At 46.0% G+C, this 16,509-nt stretch overlaps 3 protein-coding genes across 3 annotated transcripts; 1 reads left to right on the top strand and 2 right to left on the bottom strand.

The window, feature by feature from the left end:
* Positions 1 to 1,555: 1,555 nt before the first annotated feature.
* Positions 1,556 to 3,577, bottom strand: ZNHIT2 (zinc finger HIT-type containing 2). The gene has a single exon (XM_075280513.1). The coding sequence runs from the start codon at positions 3,559 to 3,561 to the stop codon at positions 2,104 to 2,106; it is 1,458 nt and encodes a 485-aa protein (XP_075136614.1). The 5' UTR covers positions 3,562 to 3,577; the 3' UTR covers positions 1,556 to 2,103.
* A 2,692-nt stretch (positions 3,578 to 6,269) lies between these two features.
* Positions 6,270 to 9,393, bottom strand: FAU (FAU ubiquitin like and ribosomal protein S30 fusion). Its single transcript, XM_075280511.1, has 5 exons — positions 9,315 to 9,393; positions 7,921 to 8,000; positions 6,809 to 6,953; positions 6,628 to 6,683; positions 6,270 to 6,431 (listed from the first exon to the last, which is right to left on the bottom strand). The coding sequence occupies exons 2-5, from the start codon at positions 7,993 to 7,995 to the stop codon at positions 6,306 to 6,308; spliced, it is 402 nt and encodes a 133-aa protein (XP_075136612.1). The 5' UTR covers positions 7,996 to 8,000; positions 9,315 to 9,393; the 3' UTR covers positions 6,270 to 6,305.
* A 116-nt stretch (positions 9,394 to 9,509) lies between these two features.
* MRPL49 (mitochondrial ribosomal protein L49) lies at positions 9,510 to 13,106 on the top strand. The gene is made up of 4 exons (XM_075280510.1): positions 9,510 to 9,601; positions 10,312 to 10,474; positions 11,651 to 11,775; positions 12,798 to 13,106. Exons 1-4 carry the CDS (start codon positions 9,539 to 9,541, stop codon positions 12,942 to 12,944), a joined length of 498 nt encoding a protein of 165 aa, XP_075136611.1. The 5' UTR covers positions 9,510 to 9,538; the 3' UTR covers positions 12,945 to 13,106.
* Positions 13,107 to 16,509: the final 3,403 nt, after the last annotated feature.

The following is a 16,509-nucleotide window of genomic DNA, read 5'->3' as shown; positions in this document are numbered from 1 at the left end:
TTATATATATATATATATATATATATATATATATATATATATATATATATATATATATTCTCTGTTAATCAGGTCCAAAGCCATGGCCATCTGTGTACATAATCAATGTTAAAAGGAAAGTAATCCTCTTCTGTGCTATAGATTTTTTTTTTTTTTTTTTCTTTCCCCAGACACAATAGCATACCACTAGAGATGAGCAAACACTATTTGAAACAGCCGTTTTGAATAGCACGCTCCCATAGAAATGAATGGAAGCGGCTGGCATGCACACTTTGCCGGCTTAACCCCTCGCGTGCCGGCTACGTCCATTCATCCCTATGGGTGCGTGCTATTCGAAACGGCCGTTTCGAATAGTGTTCGCTCATCTCTACATACCACTCTTTGGTGTTTGTCAAATAAAAAAAAACCAGAACCTATTTATTTTTTTAAATAAATGCTAACTCAATGTAACTGGATGGCCATCTGTTTGTATCCGTTTTTTTTTTTTATATGCATGTAAAAAAAAATCTGATTGGAATGGGCCATATGATGTGAAACACAGTGGGCGTCTATGAAACTAATCGGACAGCGTGTACCACCTTTATAGGAGATTGACACCTGGAGAGGAGCTAGTGTCACCTAATAGGCTAATTTTGCCTCTATATACTGTATTTATTACCCAAGACCTTATTCACAGTCGTCTTCTGCCATCTGCCCCCCCCCCATATAGCGTAGGCCAGAATAGTTAGTTCAGGATTTCAGACCCTTCAATATAACATATGATACAAAAATAGGTTGAATTTATTGAAAAATACAGTAATTTGGAAAGACCAGGGTAAATTCAGAGCCGTTCCCAAGACAGTCCTCAATGTCTTAACATAATGCTCATAAAATACAGCTCTTGTGTCTTTGCGTAGTTGTACTACCCCCCTGTATTCAGGTACCAGACTGGAGGGGCAGTGCTTAGAGACTGAAAGTGCTACAAAATAAAGTGATAAAAATAAAAATTCTACCAATTGAATATCGTATATGGATGAAGTCTTCTAAGGACAGGTCATTGATACGTTTTTAATGGGGTTGGCACCAACAGCTGAGCAGTAAACAGACCACAGGACACACGAGCACTGCAGCCTCTTCCCTGTGCTGAGGTCATCACGTTCATTGGCACATGGTACAGCAGCAGCTCAGTCATTTCGAGAAGGGGGAATGGCTTAAGCCTGGATCACATCTGCGTTCGGTATTCCGTTAAGGAAGTCCGCTTGGGGATCCCCGAATGGAATACCGAATGCATCGGTGAGCAATGAAAGCACATGGACCCCATAGACTATAACGGGTCCGTGAGTTTTCAGTGTGGTGTCCACATGTCATGCGGAGAGGAAAGTAGTTCTTGGAAGTACTTTTCTCTCTGCATGTATCATGCGGAAATCACGCGGAAAACTTACGGACCCCGTTATAGTCTATGGGGTCTGTGTGCTTTCACTGCACACCACTTGTAAATGCGCCAGTACATAACTGGTATAGATATGTGGTATAACTCATGACAGTTTTCTGCCATGAGATATAGTAAATATGGCCGACCAATACACTCCCACCCCGTTTATCTTAGGGTAAGTTCACACGGGGTTTTTTGGACTGAAACCTGAGATCTAAAATATGGTAGCTGCTACTGGATGCCGGTGGAGTTGCGATCCAGTTGCGCACTCTGCTCCGGATTAGGCCCAAATGAATGGGCCTAGTCGGGAGGGAGTGTCTTCAGGCCGATGCTGTGAGGAAAATCCGCCTGAAAGAATGAGCGTGTCGCTTCTTTTTCCGGGAGCCAGAACAAACGGCTCACAGAAACAAGAAACTGACTGGCTCCCATTGATTTCAATGGAAGCCGTCTTTTTGGTCAGGATTTTGAGGCGGATACGGCCTCAAAATCCTGACCAAAAAAACCCGGTGTGAACTTACCCTGAAAAAAAAAAGTGGACGGAGTGGGAGAACAAAAGCTGAGATACATTCTATGGAAAATTTTTGGCCACTAGTAAATCTGGGTCTGAGCTGGTAAGCACGCACCACTCATTTCAAGTCAAAGGAAAGGGTGTGAGGGGCAAATCCATCCGATATAGAGGAGTCCGTGTCATCTCAGTTAACCTCTTCTATGAGTTTCTTTTTGGCAGGTGGTCTCTTTCCACCCCACACCCGCTCAAGTCCTTTTGATATCTCTGCCATTTCCGTGAGATCTTTCAGATACTGTTTATACTCCATCATGACCTCCGCAGATAACATGGCCAAGGAGTCTCCATTCTCAGTCACCCATGCTGCCAGGAATGAGCATTTCTTCTTGGCACTGAAGGCTCCTTTCCTCATATCCTTCTCTTCCATCACAAGCTTACGGCTCTTTCCTAGCAAACGGTACAAGTGGGACAGAGCCGCCAGGGAATAGGTTTTACTACCATCACCCAGAAGAATTTTAGCTGTGGCCTCCATGGCCAAAACAGCGACCCCTTCGTCTCCACCCAATAAGGGGTCTGAAGCTGCACGAACAGCGCTCTTCAAAGCGTGAGGGGTGGAGTTGTACACGGTGGTCGTGCTGAGCGCACCAGACACAGACAGAACGGTCCCTATAAACTCCAACATCATCTCATCATCGCTCAGGTCACCATTGTGGCGTAAGAGGGAGAAGGAATATCCGTAAATGACATTGACTAAGGTGAAGCGGATCAATGGGGAGGGGTTACGAGTAAGCGAGCACAAGGGTGGGATTGAGCTTAGAAGTGGTGGGATCTCCGATGCCAGGGACGTGTCATCTACATGTTGCGTTTCATCTACAATGTCACTGTCCTTGGCCCTGTGGCGGCCATGTTTAGTAGATGCTGCTTCCTTAAGGGCACTTTTATTGTCTTTCTTTTCGTTGACCATAGGAGATGCCACCTTGTGGTCATCTTTAGGATGACTTGTGACGTGTTCGGGGACATTCTGGGTGTTCTTTTCCTTATCTTTTTGGCTTTGTGTATAAAGGGTTAATGTCGGGTCACCATCAGGAGGTGCAGTCTGTTGTCTGGTGCCGCCATCTTGCCCACTGGTTGGCACAGGGTGTCCTGGGCAGGGCTCTTGCTCTGGGAGCTCCACGATCTGCGATCCCTGATGCCTCTCCCACCATGGCTTCCACTGGGGGACCAGAGAGCCAATATGGCCGCTCTGTAACAAGCTGCTGAAGTGCTCCCTCTCCTGGCGGGACAGACTGCTCCACAGGCCGCTCTCCTCCTCACTGATCAGACCGGCCACAGGCTCTTCCTCCTCCTCCCTGAGCTTCAGCAGCATCTCCTCCATCTCCCTCCTCCCTCCGGTGCCCTCCTCCTCCTGTAGAGCCTGCAGCACGGCCTCCCTATAGAAGAGCTCGGAGCAGGCGGAGTGGCGGGCTCCCTTGTAGCAGGCCAGGCTGCAGTACGGAGCATTACACCGCGGACACGTGTACTTCCCGGGAGCAGCCAGGCACAGCGCGCACACCGCGGGGCCGCCATTATCACTAGGCGCTGTCACCGCCGGTGTAGGAGAAGAAGCGCGGCCTGGTAACGCGATGTCAGGCACCGGCGCCTCCATGACTAGCGGCGTGGTTACCGTGGTACCGACGTACGCTGCCTCAGGTGTCTACCAATGAGGACCCAGAGTGACGTACGTCACGTGACGTAACTCCGTACCACGTGTCTCAGCAGCGCCTGATTGACCCTCAGCGCTAGCCGTACAGGTCACGTGATCAGCATAACACATGGCCCTTCTGAGTTCACTGTAACTTTTTGTATGAAGCCTTGTCCTCATTTATTTATTAGGTTACTGAACCCCGGTCAGGCCCAGTGGGCAGCAGCTGAATGGTTTTCAGAGTAATACTTAAAGGGTTGTCCAGGGATTGTACTTTACCTCACCGCTGCATTTCTATAAACTGGACCAGGATGTTCCTATACCCCCCAATGTGCCAAGTGCAGAAAGAGGGGCGTGATGTGTGCGCCAAATTTAGCGCCCAACCAATATCCACTCTGCCAATTCCCATCCATTATTCTTTGCACCCCCGCACAGTGTACCACACAGTTAAATGTCCCCACCTCCAGGGGTTTATCCAGAGACTTTAGACTGGGTTCACACAGCGATTTTTGGACTGGATTTTGACACAGAATCCGATGGAAAAAACACCTCCCATTGACTTCAATGAGAGCCATTCACTTCCTTTTTCCGCGAGCAGTAGAAGTGACCTGCCCTTTCTTGCCGCAGATTCTGTGGCGGAATCCGTTGCAGAGTCCGTGACGCGACACTCCCCTCCCGACTAGGCCCACTCATTTGGGCCTAATCCAGAGCAGAATGTCGCGACTGGATGACAGTACAGTGCAGTCGCGGCTAGCTTTTTTTTTGGACCGGATTCTGAGGCGGCCTCTGCCTCAAAATCCGTTCCAAAAATCCCCATATGCACCCAGTCTTAATGAGCATTTCTTCAAGCTGAACCAAGTGGTTCTGACCCTTAGTTACATGATCAGAACCAGTCCCTTTCCCCAGGTCACTCATCTCCTGCCTAGTTTTCACATACAATTATCCTATATATAGTTATACTATGGGACTGGTTTTACTCTAGTTTACCATCTCCATAGTACAAGTAAGGGGGCGTTCACACTACCATCGGTGTCCGATAGTGTCCGCTGCTAATGTCCGTGCAAAATCTTGTGCGGACACAAGCTGTGTCCGTGACATTTTGCATTGATTTAAATGGACATCAGGTGCGTTCTTTTACTGTCCGTGGGTGTCCTTAACTGTCCGTTCCCAAAGATGTCCAACTTTTCAAGCGGACAGCAAAAACCTGTATGTCGAGCTCTACATACAGTGTATATAAACATGGTATGAAATTATATTACCGTATATACTAGAGTATAAGCCGACCCGAGTATAAGCCGAGGCTCCTAATTTTACCACAAAACTGGGAAACTTATTGACTCGAGTATAAGCCGAGGGGGGAAAATGCAGCAGCTACTGGAAAATTTCAAAAATGAAAATGGTGGGAGTTTTTGGGTGCAGTAGATGCTGGGGAAGGGGAGGGGGTGTTTTGGTTGTCCGTCTGTCCCCTCCCTGAGTTTGAGGACTGGGTTCCCCCCCCACACACACACACTTGGAATTCAGCCTGGCTGACTATAGGTATCTGCAGTGCTCCTATTAACCCCTTCCCGATGAAACAGGAGCACTGCAGATACCCTATATTCAACCTCTATCTGTGTCTTATTTATTGTTTGAGGGAGATAGGGTTTGTCGATAGGGAAATAGTGGACCACTCTGTCCCCATCAGCTGCACTCTCATTTTATTTATTCATGTTGTGAGTTGTTAGTATTTTAAAGGTAACAATAAAAGTGAAGTTACATCTATTAGTGCCTAATGGGATTGTATCCCTTCTGTGAATTTGTGGTGAATTAGGGGCTACACATTTCATGTACTGTGAACTAATGTAGTTGTTATTGCTGAAGGTGGGATTGATCATTCCAATGATTCCATCATAGACAAGAACCCTTGTTAGGCTAAAGCCCCACGGGCCATAATCGCAGCGCTGAAGCGATGTGGAAAGAACCACGGCGTGAACTCACTGCGGCTCTTTCCGCAGCGCTTTCAACAGAAAGTTCATGGAGTTTTCCTCCGCGGACTTTCTGTTACAATTATATCTATAGGAAAGCCGCCGGCGTTTCCGTAGATATAATTGACATGCTGCCATTTTCAAAACCGCAACGGTTTTGAAAATCGCAGCCTGTCCGCACTGCATTTTTTTCCGCAAAGTGGGCATGGGATGCACACGAATCCCATCTCCTTTGCTTGCACTGTAAAATGCCTCGATTCTTCCCACAGCATCTCCGCTGCTGGCAAATCATGGAGTTTACATCCCGTGGGGCCCCAGCCTTAGTCTGGATTCACATTGTGTGCATTTGAAAAGCAGCTAAACACCACAGATTTCACCAATTTTTTACTGACTTTTCCAGGCTAAAAACATTGTTTTTAAAGACATTTTTCCTTGCATTTCCAAATCTCATAAAATACTAAAATGTAATCGAAAAAATTCCATGTAAACCCAGTCTTAAAGGGATCCTCTATCTCAGACATTTAAGGCATATCTAAAGGACATGCCATAAATATGGGGTCAAGGAAACCCTCTCTTAGAAGGCACAATAAATGCAAATACCAATTCTGCATATAGTGACAACTATTTATATACACTATATGACAATGGTGGCCCAAATGCTTCTGATCGTTTCCCTCAGTTTTCCAGAGATGATGCCACACAGAATAGTCAAGTTCAAAATTTTTATTAACTCTTTATAACAAATTAAGAGTTGGCATTGGGTCCCTTCTTCTTGCCAAAGGTGGGAACCACATTGACAAAACGCCTGTTGTACTGCATGCGTCTTTTGGCCCGGCCAGTCTTCTTTTTCTTCTTCTCTTGCTTGGCCACCTGCAAACAAACAAAAATACAGTTACACATTTTGCCTAAGGAAGTACCAAAATACACAGATTTGTATTCCCCATAGCCCATCCTACCCATATGGCTTGGTCTTCTAATGTTCAGACCCGATGCTCTGTATTCCACAAACTAAACTAAGAATCCTTGGTCTTAGACCACTTGTCCATGACAGAATTACACTACTTACCTTTGGAGTCTGACCTCGTACTTTTCCGGCACGAGCTAGAGAACCGTGGACTTTACCTGTTGGTGGAAAAGAGTGACATGTTATATTATATGTGTATTGGACATTCAAGAATAAAAATAAAGATAAAGATCATAAAACACTGAGCAGGAAAACAACAAAAATCTAGTAAAAAAGGACAAACCTCCCAAAAGACGGGCAGCTACATCCAAGGTGCTGAGTTCACACACTCCGCTTTGGATAAGGGTGGCTTCATCGAAGAGGGGGGTACCAGCGAGGAGAATCACTTGGTCCTCAGAGGAGATTCCCTCAAGGGAGGAGATTTGAGCCTGAGAAAATACAGAAGACGACGTTTAGAATCACCGTATATGTACTTATGGCCTGCTCCATGCAGTAAAGTCACAAGACTGTTAGCAAGATCTTGCGCACATCTCTACTGTATATGACAGTATACATGCACACTGCAAAGTGTATGCCAGGAGTTATTAATCTCTCCTTAAGAGAAGTCATCAATATCCAAGACACCAGCTGTCTGAAGAGGTGATCCATGAGGATCCCAGACCCACACACAGCTGATAACCTGTCCTATGTCAATGAAAAAGTTCCAGAAAACCCCTTTCAGTATGTGATCAGTAGGTTTCATTCACAGTTTAACCACTTCATGACCAGGCCATTATTCCTGATTAAAATTTGAAAACAAAAAAAACAAAAAAAAACATAAAGCAGTACTAAAAACTGGCGGTGGCTAGAACCTGTGATGTTTGGGGTTTTGCAGATTATCCCTGTAACTGAGGGTGATACCTTAGCTCCAGTTAGAGGAGAAATTCAGTCTCAACAGATTACATGAGAGTCAGGCCAAGAAAAAAAAACAAAAGCCATAACATGATGTCTTTGTAGACTTAAAGGGACTATCTGGGCTTATGCTCTTTATGGCCTATACTGAGGAAGACCATAAGTACCTGAACAGGGGGGGCACCAAGAGGTGGCCCCTCCAAACCGATCAGCTGTACAGAGCCACTTCTGGCACCTGTCCTATACACTATACAGAGTGGAAGCACCATCCTCTGTACATAGGCCAGGCCCTGGGACTACAATTTAGCTCCGACTGACTTCAATTGCAGTTGAAGAGTCAATAGATATTTTTGTAAGTGAATTTCCCCCCCCCCGCAAAATTCACCTGTAAAAGTTACATTGTAAAACCACAGCGATTTTGTGCCACTGCAGCCAAACACCGCTCATGTACACAAATATTTAGGAGAGTGTGATGTAGGGTTTCATTTCTCATTGTGCCGTTACCTTGATCTGGGAAACAGTCTCCTGTCCGGACACCTCAAGGGTGTGCAGATTCTGCGCTCTGACAAAAAGCTGCATGGTTTCTGCAATGAGATAAAAGGAACATCGAGGTCAATATCATGTAGCAGAGAGACCTTACAAAATAATACAACCATAAAGAGATTTTATACCAACATATACTGGGTGACGACATGCTAACAAATCACCATCTAAAACCGGTCCTGCATGAGAAGCCGGTCAGCAGCCAACAGCTGCCCCCCCTCCTTCCTAAACATGAACGCTCAGCTTATTTTCTGAATGGGAAGAAAGCCATTACCAAACTCCCTTCCCCCCATCAAAAAAGATGGGGCACTGGGACACCAAAATATTGGCCGATAAACATTGGGCCTTTTAGCACAGCTGATCTGTGCAGGGTCTGGGTGTCAGATTATATATATGTATATACACGCGCATATATATATATGTGTGTGTGAAAATTTTATATGTATCCAGACCACCCCTTTAAACGGGTTGTTCAGGGACTTGCTTCCTCTCGGCATTTGTTTGACCTGGAGGGTTTTCAATGTGATCAGAACCAGCCCCGTTCACTGTGTGCACAGGTAGGTAGTCACCGATGCGGTGTAGGTTGTCAGTCTACAACACCACCAGATCCGGTAGCACAGGTAAGTATGGCAGGATGTAGAGCGACCCATGGATTGGGGCTGGTTCTGATCACGCAATTCAGGGTCATATGCGGCCCAGAACCCCCGTAAAGAAATGCCTGAAGGACACATGTGCAAGTCTCTGGACGAATCCTTTAACATGGACAGAAAATCCACCCGATATAAACTGCAAAGCAAATTCCTAGTGAGATCAACATGAGGCGACGTCACAAGGAATTACTGAGAACTTCTCATGGTGTTTACAAGGGCCGAGTCCACATCTGCATCAGATCCTCCATCAGTGACCCGTTAGAAGATGGCGGAGAAACAATATGCCGTCCAGCTGGGGGACATGATGGAGATCAATGGGATCTAGTGGATTCCAATAAACCTCAGAGACTTCTATCGCATGGAGCAGAACAGAGATCACTAGTGCAGATGTGAACAGGGCCGTACAATAGAGACCGACCATTCAGTACAGGGCCGGGTGTGTACAGGCCGTGTGACCGAGCACACACACACCAGCCCGGGCCTGGTCACAGCAGAGGCCCCGGTGCACGCACTACCGCCCCACAACTCACACCATGCCCGCGACAGGACACATGTGGCAGCCCATGGCGGAGATAAGAGGCCGGAAGCCGCCAGACCAGGCATAAGCCGCCTCCAGCTGATCCTCCCCCGGACACACTACACAGCAGCCACACATAACCCTCCACACCCGGCCGGGAAACCCTCCACAGCCCCCGAGTCTCTCACCGGCCGCTCCGCGTCTCTCAAAATGGAGGAAAGGAAAGAGGAGGAGACAGGAGCGCGCACGTATCTTAAACCGACCCGCGGACGCGCACGCACGGAGGTATGACGTCAGACGTCGGGGGCCATATTGGTGTTCTCACTACTGCGCTAGAGCAGGAAGTTACAGGTGTGGCGGCCATGTTGGTACACCCACTGAAGAGGAAGCTGTTATTGCTGGACTAGTAAAGATGGCTGCCCCCATGTTGAGAAGGACAGCACTGGGAGCACTGAATGCGGTTATCAGGCTGCAGGTACCAGTTGTTGGGGTCTGTACATATTATCCGGTTTAGGATATGTTATGTAAGAGGTTGGCACAGACACAGAGAGGTCACATATCACTGGGTGCAGATCACGAGACACCTCAGGAAGCACACAGGGGGTTAAAGGGATTGTCTGGGATTTTAAAGGGGTTTTCTGGGTTTTAAATATTGATTGTTCATCAATATCAGATCTCTGGGGGTCTGACCCCGGCACCCTCATCGATCAGCTGTTCTCACACAGAGAATGGATCAGGAAGCAGACAGCGCTGTCCTCTGTGTAGTGGCCATACCAGGTGCTACGGATCAGTTGCTATTCATTTGAATGGGAGCTAAGCTGCAGTGACTCAGTTCCGCCACTACACAGAGAACAGCGCTGTCTACTTCCTGCTCCATTCCCTGTGTAACCGCTTCTGACAACAGCTCATTGATAGGGATGTCTGGTGCCACAGATATGATATCAATGATCTAGCATCAGCACAGCAGTAAATCTAGGACAAAATAAATGGCCATGTATACCTGTGCAGTGGATTCCAAAGGGACTGGTTTGGCTCATGTACCCCCAGCACACACACAGAATATATACAGCAAACATGGTGTGAACAGAGTCATAGCAGTTATTTTGTTCTCATTGGTATAAATTGAGATAAATGGTTACTTCTCTTTTTATGTAGATTTTTGTTTCTTTTTTTTTTTAATTCTAGCGGCCATGCAGTGGATCAGCTGCCAGTGTGACATCTCAGTACCCAGGGTTAATAGAATCCCATGAAGAGTTTCACTATGTGGAACGTCTCATACCACCCACTCAAGTGCCCAAACCACCAAAGCATACAGGAATAGCTCCATCTGGATGGATCCCCCCTAAAGGTTTGTATCTATGTTATATCATGGAAACTAGACAGCAATGGCCTAAGGCTTTGTTCATACTGGTCATGTACGCTACACATTTATCACCATGGAAATTTAACAGTGCATGTGCCAATGCCACACCAAATTGTGCAGATTTGTCAGAATTTGTCAGTCATTGCCTCAACAAGGGACTACTAATTCATGCTGTACTCGTGATGGGACATTAGTACTACAATGAAGCAGTGACTGCATAGATAATTGTAAATTTGGATCTCTGGACAGAGTGCAGTCTAGGAAATATAGTCCATATACAGACTGTATTTTCTGCATGGAGAAATCCCATGTGTAGCTGGCCTTAGAGGAAGTCACCAGAACCCAACATAACCTACATGCTACCCCTCCCCTGCTTGTTATACTCTGGGATCTAAAGACACCCCATAGTATGATAATAGCAGTTCTGGCTACGACCAAACAGGATTGGTATGAAATGACACTGCAAGATGAGTCTGACGAGGGTCACCCAGCGCTAGTCAGTGGGCTGTGTCTAGTATTAGAGATCGGCATTGGTTCCTGAATAGGGCTTGTGTACTGTTTTGTACAGTGTATATCATGTAATACCAGATACGACTAAAGGGACCTGTATGGCCTGGTACAGCATCCCCTGCAATATAACTTGATGTGTGGGCACAGGTAAGACTCGTGGTGGTCAGCTGATCGTGACTTAAAAGGGTTGTCTAAGGTAAACCGTTTTAGGCAAGGAGGCCAGGGAAGGTGAAAAAAAAACATACTCTCCCACTGCGGTCCAGTCCTGCTGCTCCCGGGGTCTTGTTCTGGTGGAAGTTGCATGTGACCGATGTCCAATAAGCAGCCTAAGGAAAAGTATCGGACTGATTGGCCTCAGCAGTCACATGCGGCGAGGACTTCCGCCAGAAGAAGACCCCGAGAACAGCAGGACCATACCGCAGTGAGAGACACCAGAGCACCGAGGACAGGTGAGTATGGGGTTTTTTTTTTTGTTTTTTTGTTTTTTTTACTTTCCCCGGCCTCCTTGCCAAAAACGGTTTATCTTGGACAACCCCTTTAATCTAACAAGAGGTATCATGGGACAGCCCCTTTAAACTAGGACCATCGTCACACTGTTGTTATCTTCTTTGAAAACCAGTTTCCAGGCTAAACTTTTTGTTTCCTTGTTAGACACACTGCCAGACCTTCCTTACATTGTAAGACGTTCCCGCATGCACAATATTCCCGTGTACACAGATATCACTCATGGAAATCGGCGCATGACAATTATCCGGAAGATTGAAGGTGACATATGGGTGAGTGAAATCATCTGAACCCGTGTCTGATGTTTTTCCTTTAAGAAATCTTCCCTTTTCCATAGACCCCTACAACCAGTCTTGGGAAAAACTCAATGACTGGTAAATATTCACACCTTTATTTACCAGATATAAGGAAGTAATGCTAAAGGTGTTGCACACTATAAAAATTGCATTGACTCGGTACATGGCCTGTATGTTGCTCAGTCCCATTTAAGTGAATGGGACTGAGTTGCAATACCAGGCACAGCTATAAACACACACTTATGTATTATCGCAGCCCCATGTATATGGCAGTGAGTCCGGGGCAAACCTCAGGGCAGGTCCTGTACTTGTCACTTTTGCCGTTTGGACTCACTGAGAGCAGTGACTGGGGCTGTGGAGGCATGGGTGACATTCAGAAGCCATCCATGTGCCACCTGCACTGTTCAGTCATGGCCTGGCTACATGTACACGGTTGTGTGCATGTAGTATTAGGGCTATGCTCAACAGGACCTTTTCTGTGTTTAATGCAATCTGTTATCACTTCCATATCCAACAACATGTGTGCGAGAGGTTATGAAGTGTTTGCCCCTACATAAACTTTTCTCTTGTGTAGGAATTTCAAGTCGTCTTCCTAAGTCATAGCGTCTGTCTCCAGTTAGTCATTGTTCTCTGTTTTATCCTTATATAAAGGCATGCTGTTGTATTCGGTCCCTAAAATAGGGAATGTATATCTGCAATATTTTCTGGACTGAACACTGAGCCGGGCCCTGAACTCCAGGCGTCATAGTCATCTTATAGTCTATGATGGCAGGATTCCTTGCTTTGCCGTGGGACTAATGTCCTGTACTGTGGTCATGCTTTCAGTATGGGATAGTAGTCCCCCATAATGCTTGGAGTCCAGTTCCCTGCTCAGTGTTTGATCCAGGAAATATGGCTGACACATGGTCTGTAATTCACAGACCGAACACTCCTGTTAGCCGTCCTAAATGTCCTCACATCCTGACTTATAGTTTTATTCACTTCTTTACCCTCTATAGGCTTTGGAAGCAGAAGTCCGGGAATTCTTGACCAGTCTGACAGGAAAGACACCAGCAACTCAGGTTAATGAGGTCAACAACTCAATCCGGATTAAAGGCTATTACGATAAGGAATTACAAACCTGGTTGGCTGAGAAGGGATTTTGACACCTCAGAACTACCGTCCTTAATGGAAAGTACTGAGACTTTGGTGACAACCCTTCACATGAATAGACTGTTGTATTCCTAGATTCCTTGTTTTGATCATGGTCAGTATGTTGGTGTGTGTAATATCAGGACTCGCCGACCTATTAAATGATTCATTCTAAAGAGGGCGTTTTAATATTTTGGGGTGAAATACATAGCAATATTATTTTTGAAGACACACTGTTGCTATGTAAGCAGGTAAGAGCTTTTACAGGCAGTGACATGGCTTAAAGGTTTTTTCCACAAATCACGTTTCCCCTTTTCTATCTTGCAGATCAGAGGGTGTTCGACTGCTCAGACCCTCTTCCCCCATTCATCAGGAAAGCAGGAGACTTTACGCCCCCACTCCTTCTTAATGGAGCGGTGGTTGAGTCGTGCCGGAGGTAGCCAAGCACTGCAGTACATCTCCTGTTCTTCTGATCATTGGGGGACTGAACATTCGGACTTCTTCTGATTTGCAGGTTATGCTTATCCTATATCTTGCTTTCATAGGATAACTCCTTTAAGACTGGGCCGTACATTGCAGTGCGATATGGGATGTCTGCAGCTGGATATCCCACAGTGGTCTACCCGTGGAAAAAAAACAGCCATTAGGTTTAAGGCCGCTTTCACACTACTGAGTCTTGTCTGTGAGTCACATTTACTGACCTGAACACTATGCGGTGAGACTGACTCCAGCATTATAGTTGTTTATGAGTCCCTACTTCCCTGAGTAATACTGTTCCATAGTGATAACAATACAGGCCAGTACTTTGTGGGGAGGCAGATAACTATAAGGCTATGAGTCTATCTCCCCACATAGTGTTCAGGTCGGTAAATCCACGCACATAGAGTTTCACAACCTGGACTTAGTCATGTTAAAGCAGATCGAGCAGTTTTCTATCCGCAGCAATACTTGAATCCCATCTATTTCAGTGCTTATGTAATATGAAGCAATTTAGCTGCTGCGACTCTTCCGGCACCTAACCTGCTGTACACTCGCATTGTGAAACTTCCAAAACCCCTTTACTATTACATCAAAGCTTCACTTTTATTAGGTATACCTGCTTGTTAATGGAAAAATCATGTCAATCATGTGGAAGCCACTTGGTGGATACTGGCTAGACTAGCAAAACTGCTAATTCAAAGGACCCATGTATGTAAACCTCACGATTCCGCGTCAAAATCCTGACCATAAACTCCATGTGAATTCATCCTAATAGTGATCCCTGAGGCACAATCACAGGCCTCAGCAATGGCCCTGGGTATGTGATGTCATCTAGAGGCAGATACTAGTGGACTGTCAGGTGCCATGGGACACACAGGAGACCTGAGACAAGGTGAGTATAACTGTGTGTTATTTTTACTCGCCTCCTGTGAGCCTCTACGACCCTGGAGTGTAATAGTGTGATGGGTGAAAAAGGTATCCCTGTGTCTGACAGTGCCCGGTCTACTGAATATAGCGGATCTGCAGTGCTCCTGTTCCGTTGGGAAGGGGTTAATAGGAGCACTGCAGGTCCCCTATATTCAGCCAGGCTGAATTCCAAGTGGGGGGAAAAAAACCCCAGTCCTCAAGCTCAGGGAAGGGGCAGACAGACAACCAAAACACCTCCTCCCCTTCCCCAGCCACTACTGCACCCAAAAACTCCGACCATTTTAATTTTTGAAATTTTCCAGTAGCTGCTGCATTTCCCCCCCCCCCCTCGGCTTATACTCGAGACAATAAGTTTTGCCAGTTTTGTAGTAAAATTAGGGGCCTCGGATTATATTCGGGTCGGCTTATACTCGAGTATATATGGTAATTTTACTGTGGTATCTATGTATGATGTGTGCGCACCTCCTTGTTCAATGTTGAGCACATGTGTTACTTACTTTAGAAGCTATGTGCACTTTTGCCCCTTTTTTGCTTTAATGCTGTTTGATCTCACAGGCTTTTTCACATTGCCCGTACTGCATTTACTGGAGTGCACTTGAGCCTTTTTCTTTGCATGCCCCCAACACAGCTAAACCATGGGTGGAAAAGTGTCTGATCACTGGTGTGCCAACTGCTAGGTCACCCAGTAATCAGTAAGACAGGGGACCGAGCACCAGGGCACATACATGAATGGCATTTCATCCACTTCAATGGAGGTCCCGGGACTGTAACCGTCAGCAGTGCCCACAGCCCGTAGAAGTAAATATAGTGCAGGTCACCCAAGAGCCCTAGTGCTCCATTCATAAGGGGGCCTTTGGGGAACATTTGAAGGCCACACACACTACTGAGCCTCATTTTGACATGTTTTAAGGACATTACATCAAAGTTGGATCAGCCCGTAGTGTGTTTTTCCACTTTAAAGGGGCTGTCCCATCACAAGCATCCTATCTATACTGCTTGTTAATGTGGATGTAAGACTTTTCCTAAATACACTGCTTCAGCAAAACTGCTTTGTTTGTCCACTATCTTAATTTATTCACTTCATTGTTGATACTGCGTTTCTATGGCCCTTGGGAGTATCTGCTCATTTCCCAAATGATGTAGCTGCCTGCTCTCAGGGGGAAGGGAGGAGGGGCTAAGTGCACGGGAGCGAGCCTGTGTCTGTAGCTGTTCCTGTGTCTGCACCACATGTGACCTAGCTTCCTGCTCTCAGATACAGGAGGGGGGGAAATGAGTGCTGCTTTCTTATATAAAATAGTCTAAATCCTAGTGGGCTAAAGGACCTGGTCCCTCTGCTCACTAGGATTTAGCTTTCTTATATAGAGCAGGCTAAAAGCTAGTGGGCAGAAGGACCTGGTCCCTTAGCCCACTAGGATTTAGCCGACTATATAGAACAAGCTAAATCCAAGTGTTATAGGACCTTTGATGACATCGTCGTCCCATAGGATTCCGCGATGTGGTGGGCGGAGCTACACGCTAATTTAGGGGTGGAAATAAACTGGAGGTAGTCGGTAGTGTGGAGGTAGTGTGGCTTTGTATATGAAACCCCGCCCATCAATTGACGTTGAAAACCGGGAAGAAAGAAGTCTTAACAGCAGCTGGTGAGACTGGTGAGCAAGGGACATGGGAATACCCCTTTAATTTTGAGAGGGACTTCAAATCCAGGAATCCATTGGTTAATACATTTGATTTCCATTGATGATTTTTGTGTGGTTTTATTGTCATCATATTCATCTTTGTACAGAACAAAGTATTATATGAGAATATTTCATTCCTTCAGATCTAGGAGGTGTTATTGGAGTGTTCCCTTTATTTTTTTGAGCAGTGTACATTTTCATTTGCCCTCCGTTCTCCATAGAAAGGACCTCTGCTATGGCCGCCTGGGACACTATATACTTCCTTTAGTACAGACATGGCCGCATCGTGCTATGGCCCTCACACAATGTAAAGGACAGTTTTGTCTGACATCCCAGATACAGCTCCAGCAGACATCCTGTATAACCCTTCTCTATGTCATCTGGAATATTACTATCTGACTATGGGGGGATTTACTACATCATGAAGAGTCACCACAAATTCCCCTGTAATAATGGCTGACGCCTCCTCGTGTAATATTCACTTCTTCTACCTCAC

The sequence above is a fragment of the Leptodactylus fuscus genome, chromosome 7 (assembly GCF_031893055.1).
Source record: "Leptodactylus fuscus isolate aLepFus1 chromosome 7, aLepFus1.hap2, whole genome shotgun sequence".
NCBI classification, from domain to species: domain Eukaryota; kingdom Metazoa; phylum Chordata; class Amphibia; order Anura; family Leptodactylidae; genus Leptodactylus; species Leptodactylus fuscus.
The sequence above is the reverse complement of the archived record's forward strand: the minus strand, read 5'-3'. Positions and strand labels throughout refer to the sequence as shown.

Excerpts from the sequence above, each read along its gene's own strand:
- ZNHIT2 (XM_075280513.1), bottom strand. The coding sequence starts at position 3,561 with ATGGAGGCGCCGGTGCCTGACATCGCGTTACCAGGCCGCGCTTCTTCT.
- FAU (XM_075280511.1), bottom strand. The coding sequence starts at position 7,995 with ATGCAGCTTTTTGTCAGAGCGCAGAATCTGCACACCCTTGAGGTGTCC. Across the intron at positions 6,954-7,920 it reads AGACTGTTTCCCAGATCAAG|GCTCAAATCTCCTCCCTTGA; the intron begins GTAACGGCACAA and ends GTATTTTCTCAG. Across the intron at positions 6,684-6,808 it reads AGCTGCCCGTCTTTTGGGAG|GTAAAGTCCACGGTTCTCTA; the intron begins GTTTGTCCTTTT and ends TTCCACCAACAG.
- MRPL49 (XM_075280510.1), top strand. The coding sequence starts at position 9,539 with ATGGCTGCCCCCATGTTGAGAAGGACAGCACTGGGAGCACTGAATGCG. Across the intron at positions 10,475-11,650 it reads TGGATGGATCCCCCCTAAAG|ACACACTGCCAGACCTTCCT; the intron begins GTTTGTATCTAT and ends TTTCCTTGTTAG. Across the intron at positions 11,776-12,797 it reads AGATTGAAGGTGACATATGG|GCTTTGGAAGCAGAAGTCCG; the intron begins GTGAGTGAAATC and ends TACCCTCTATAG.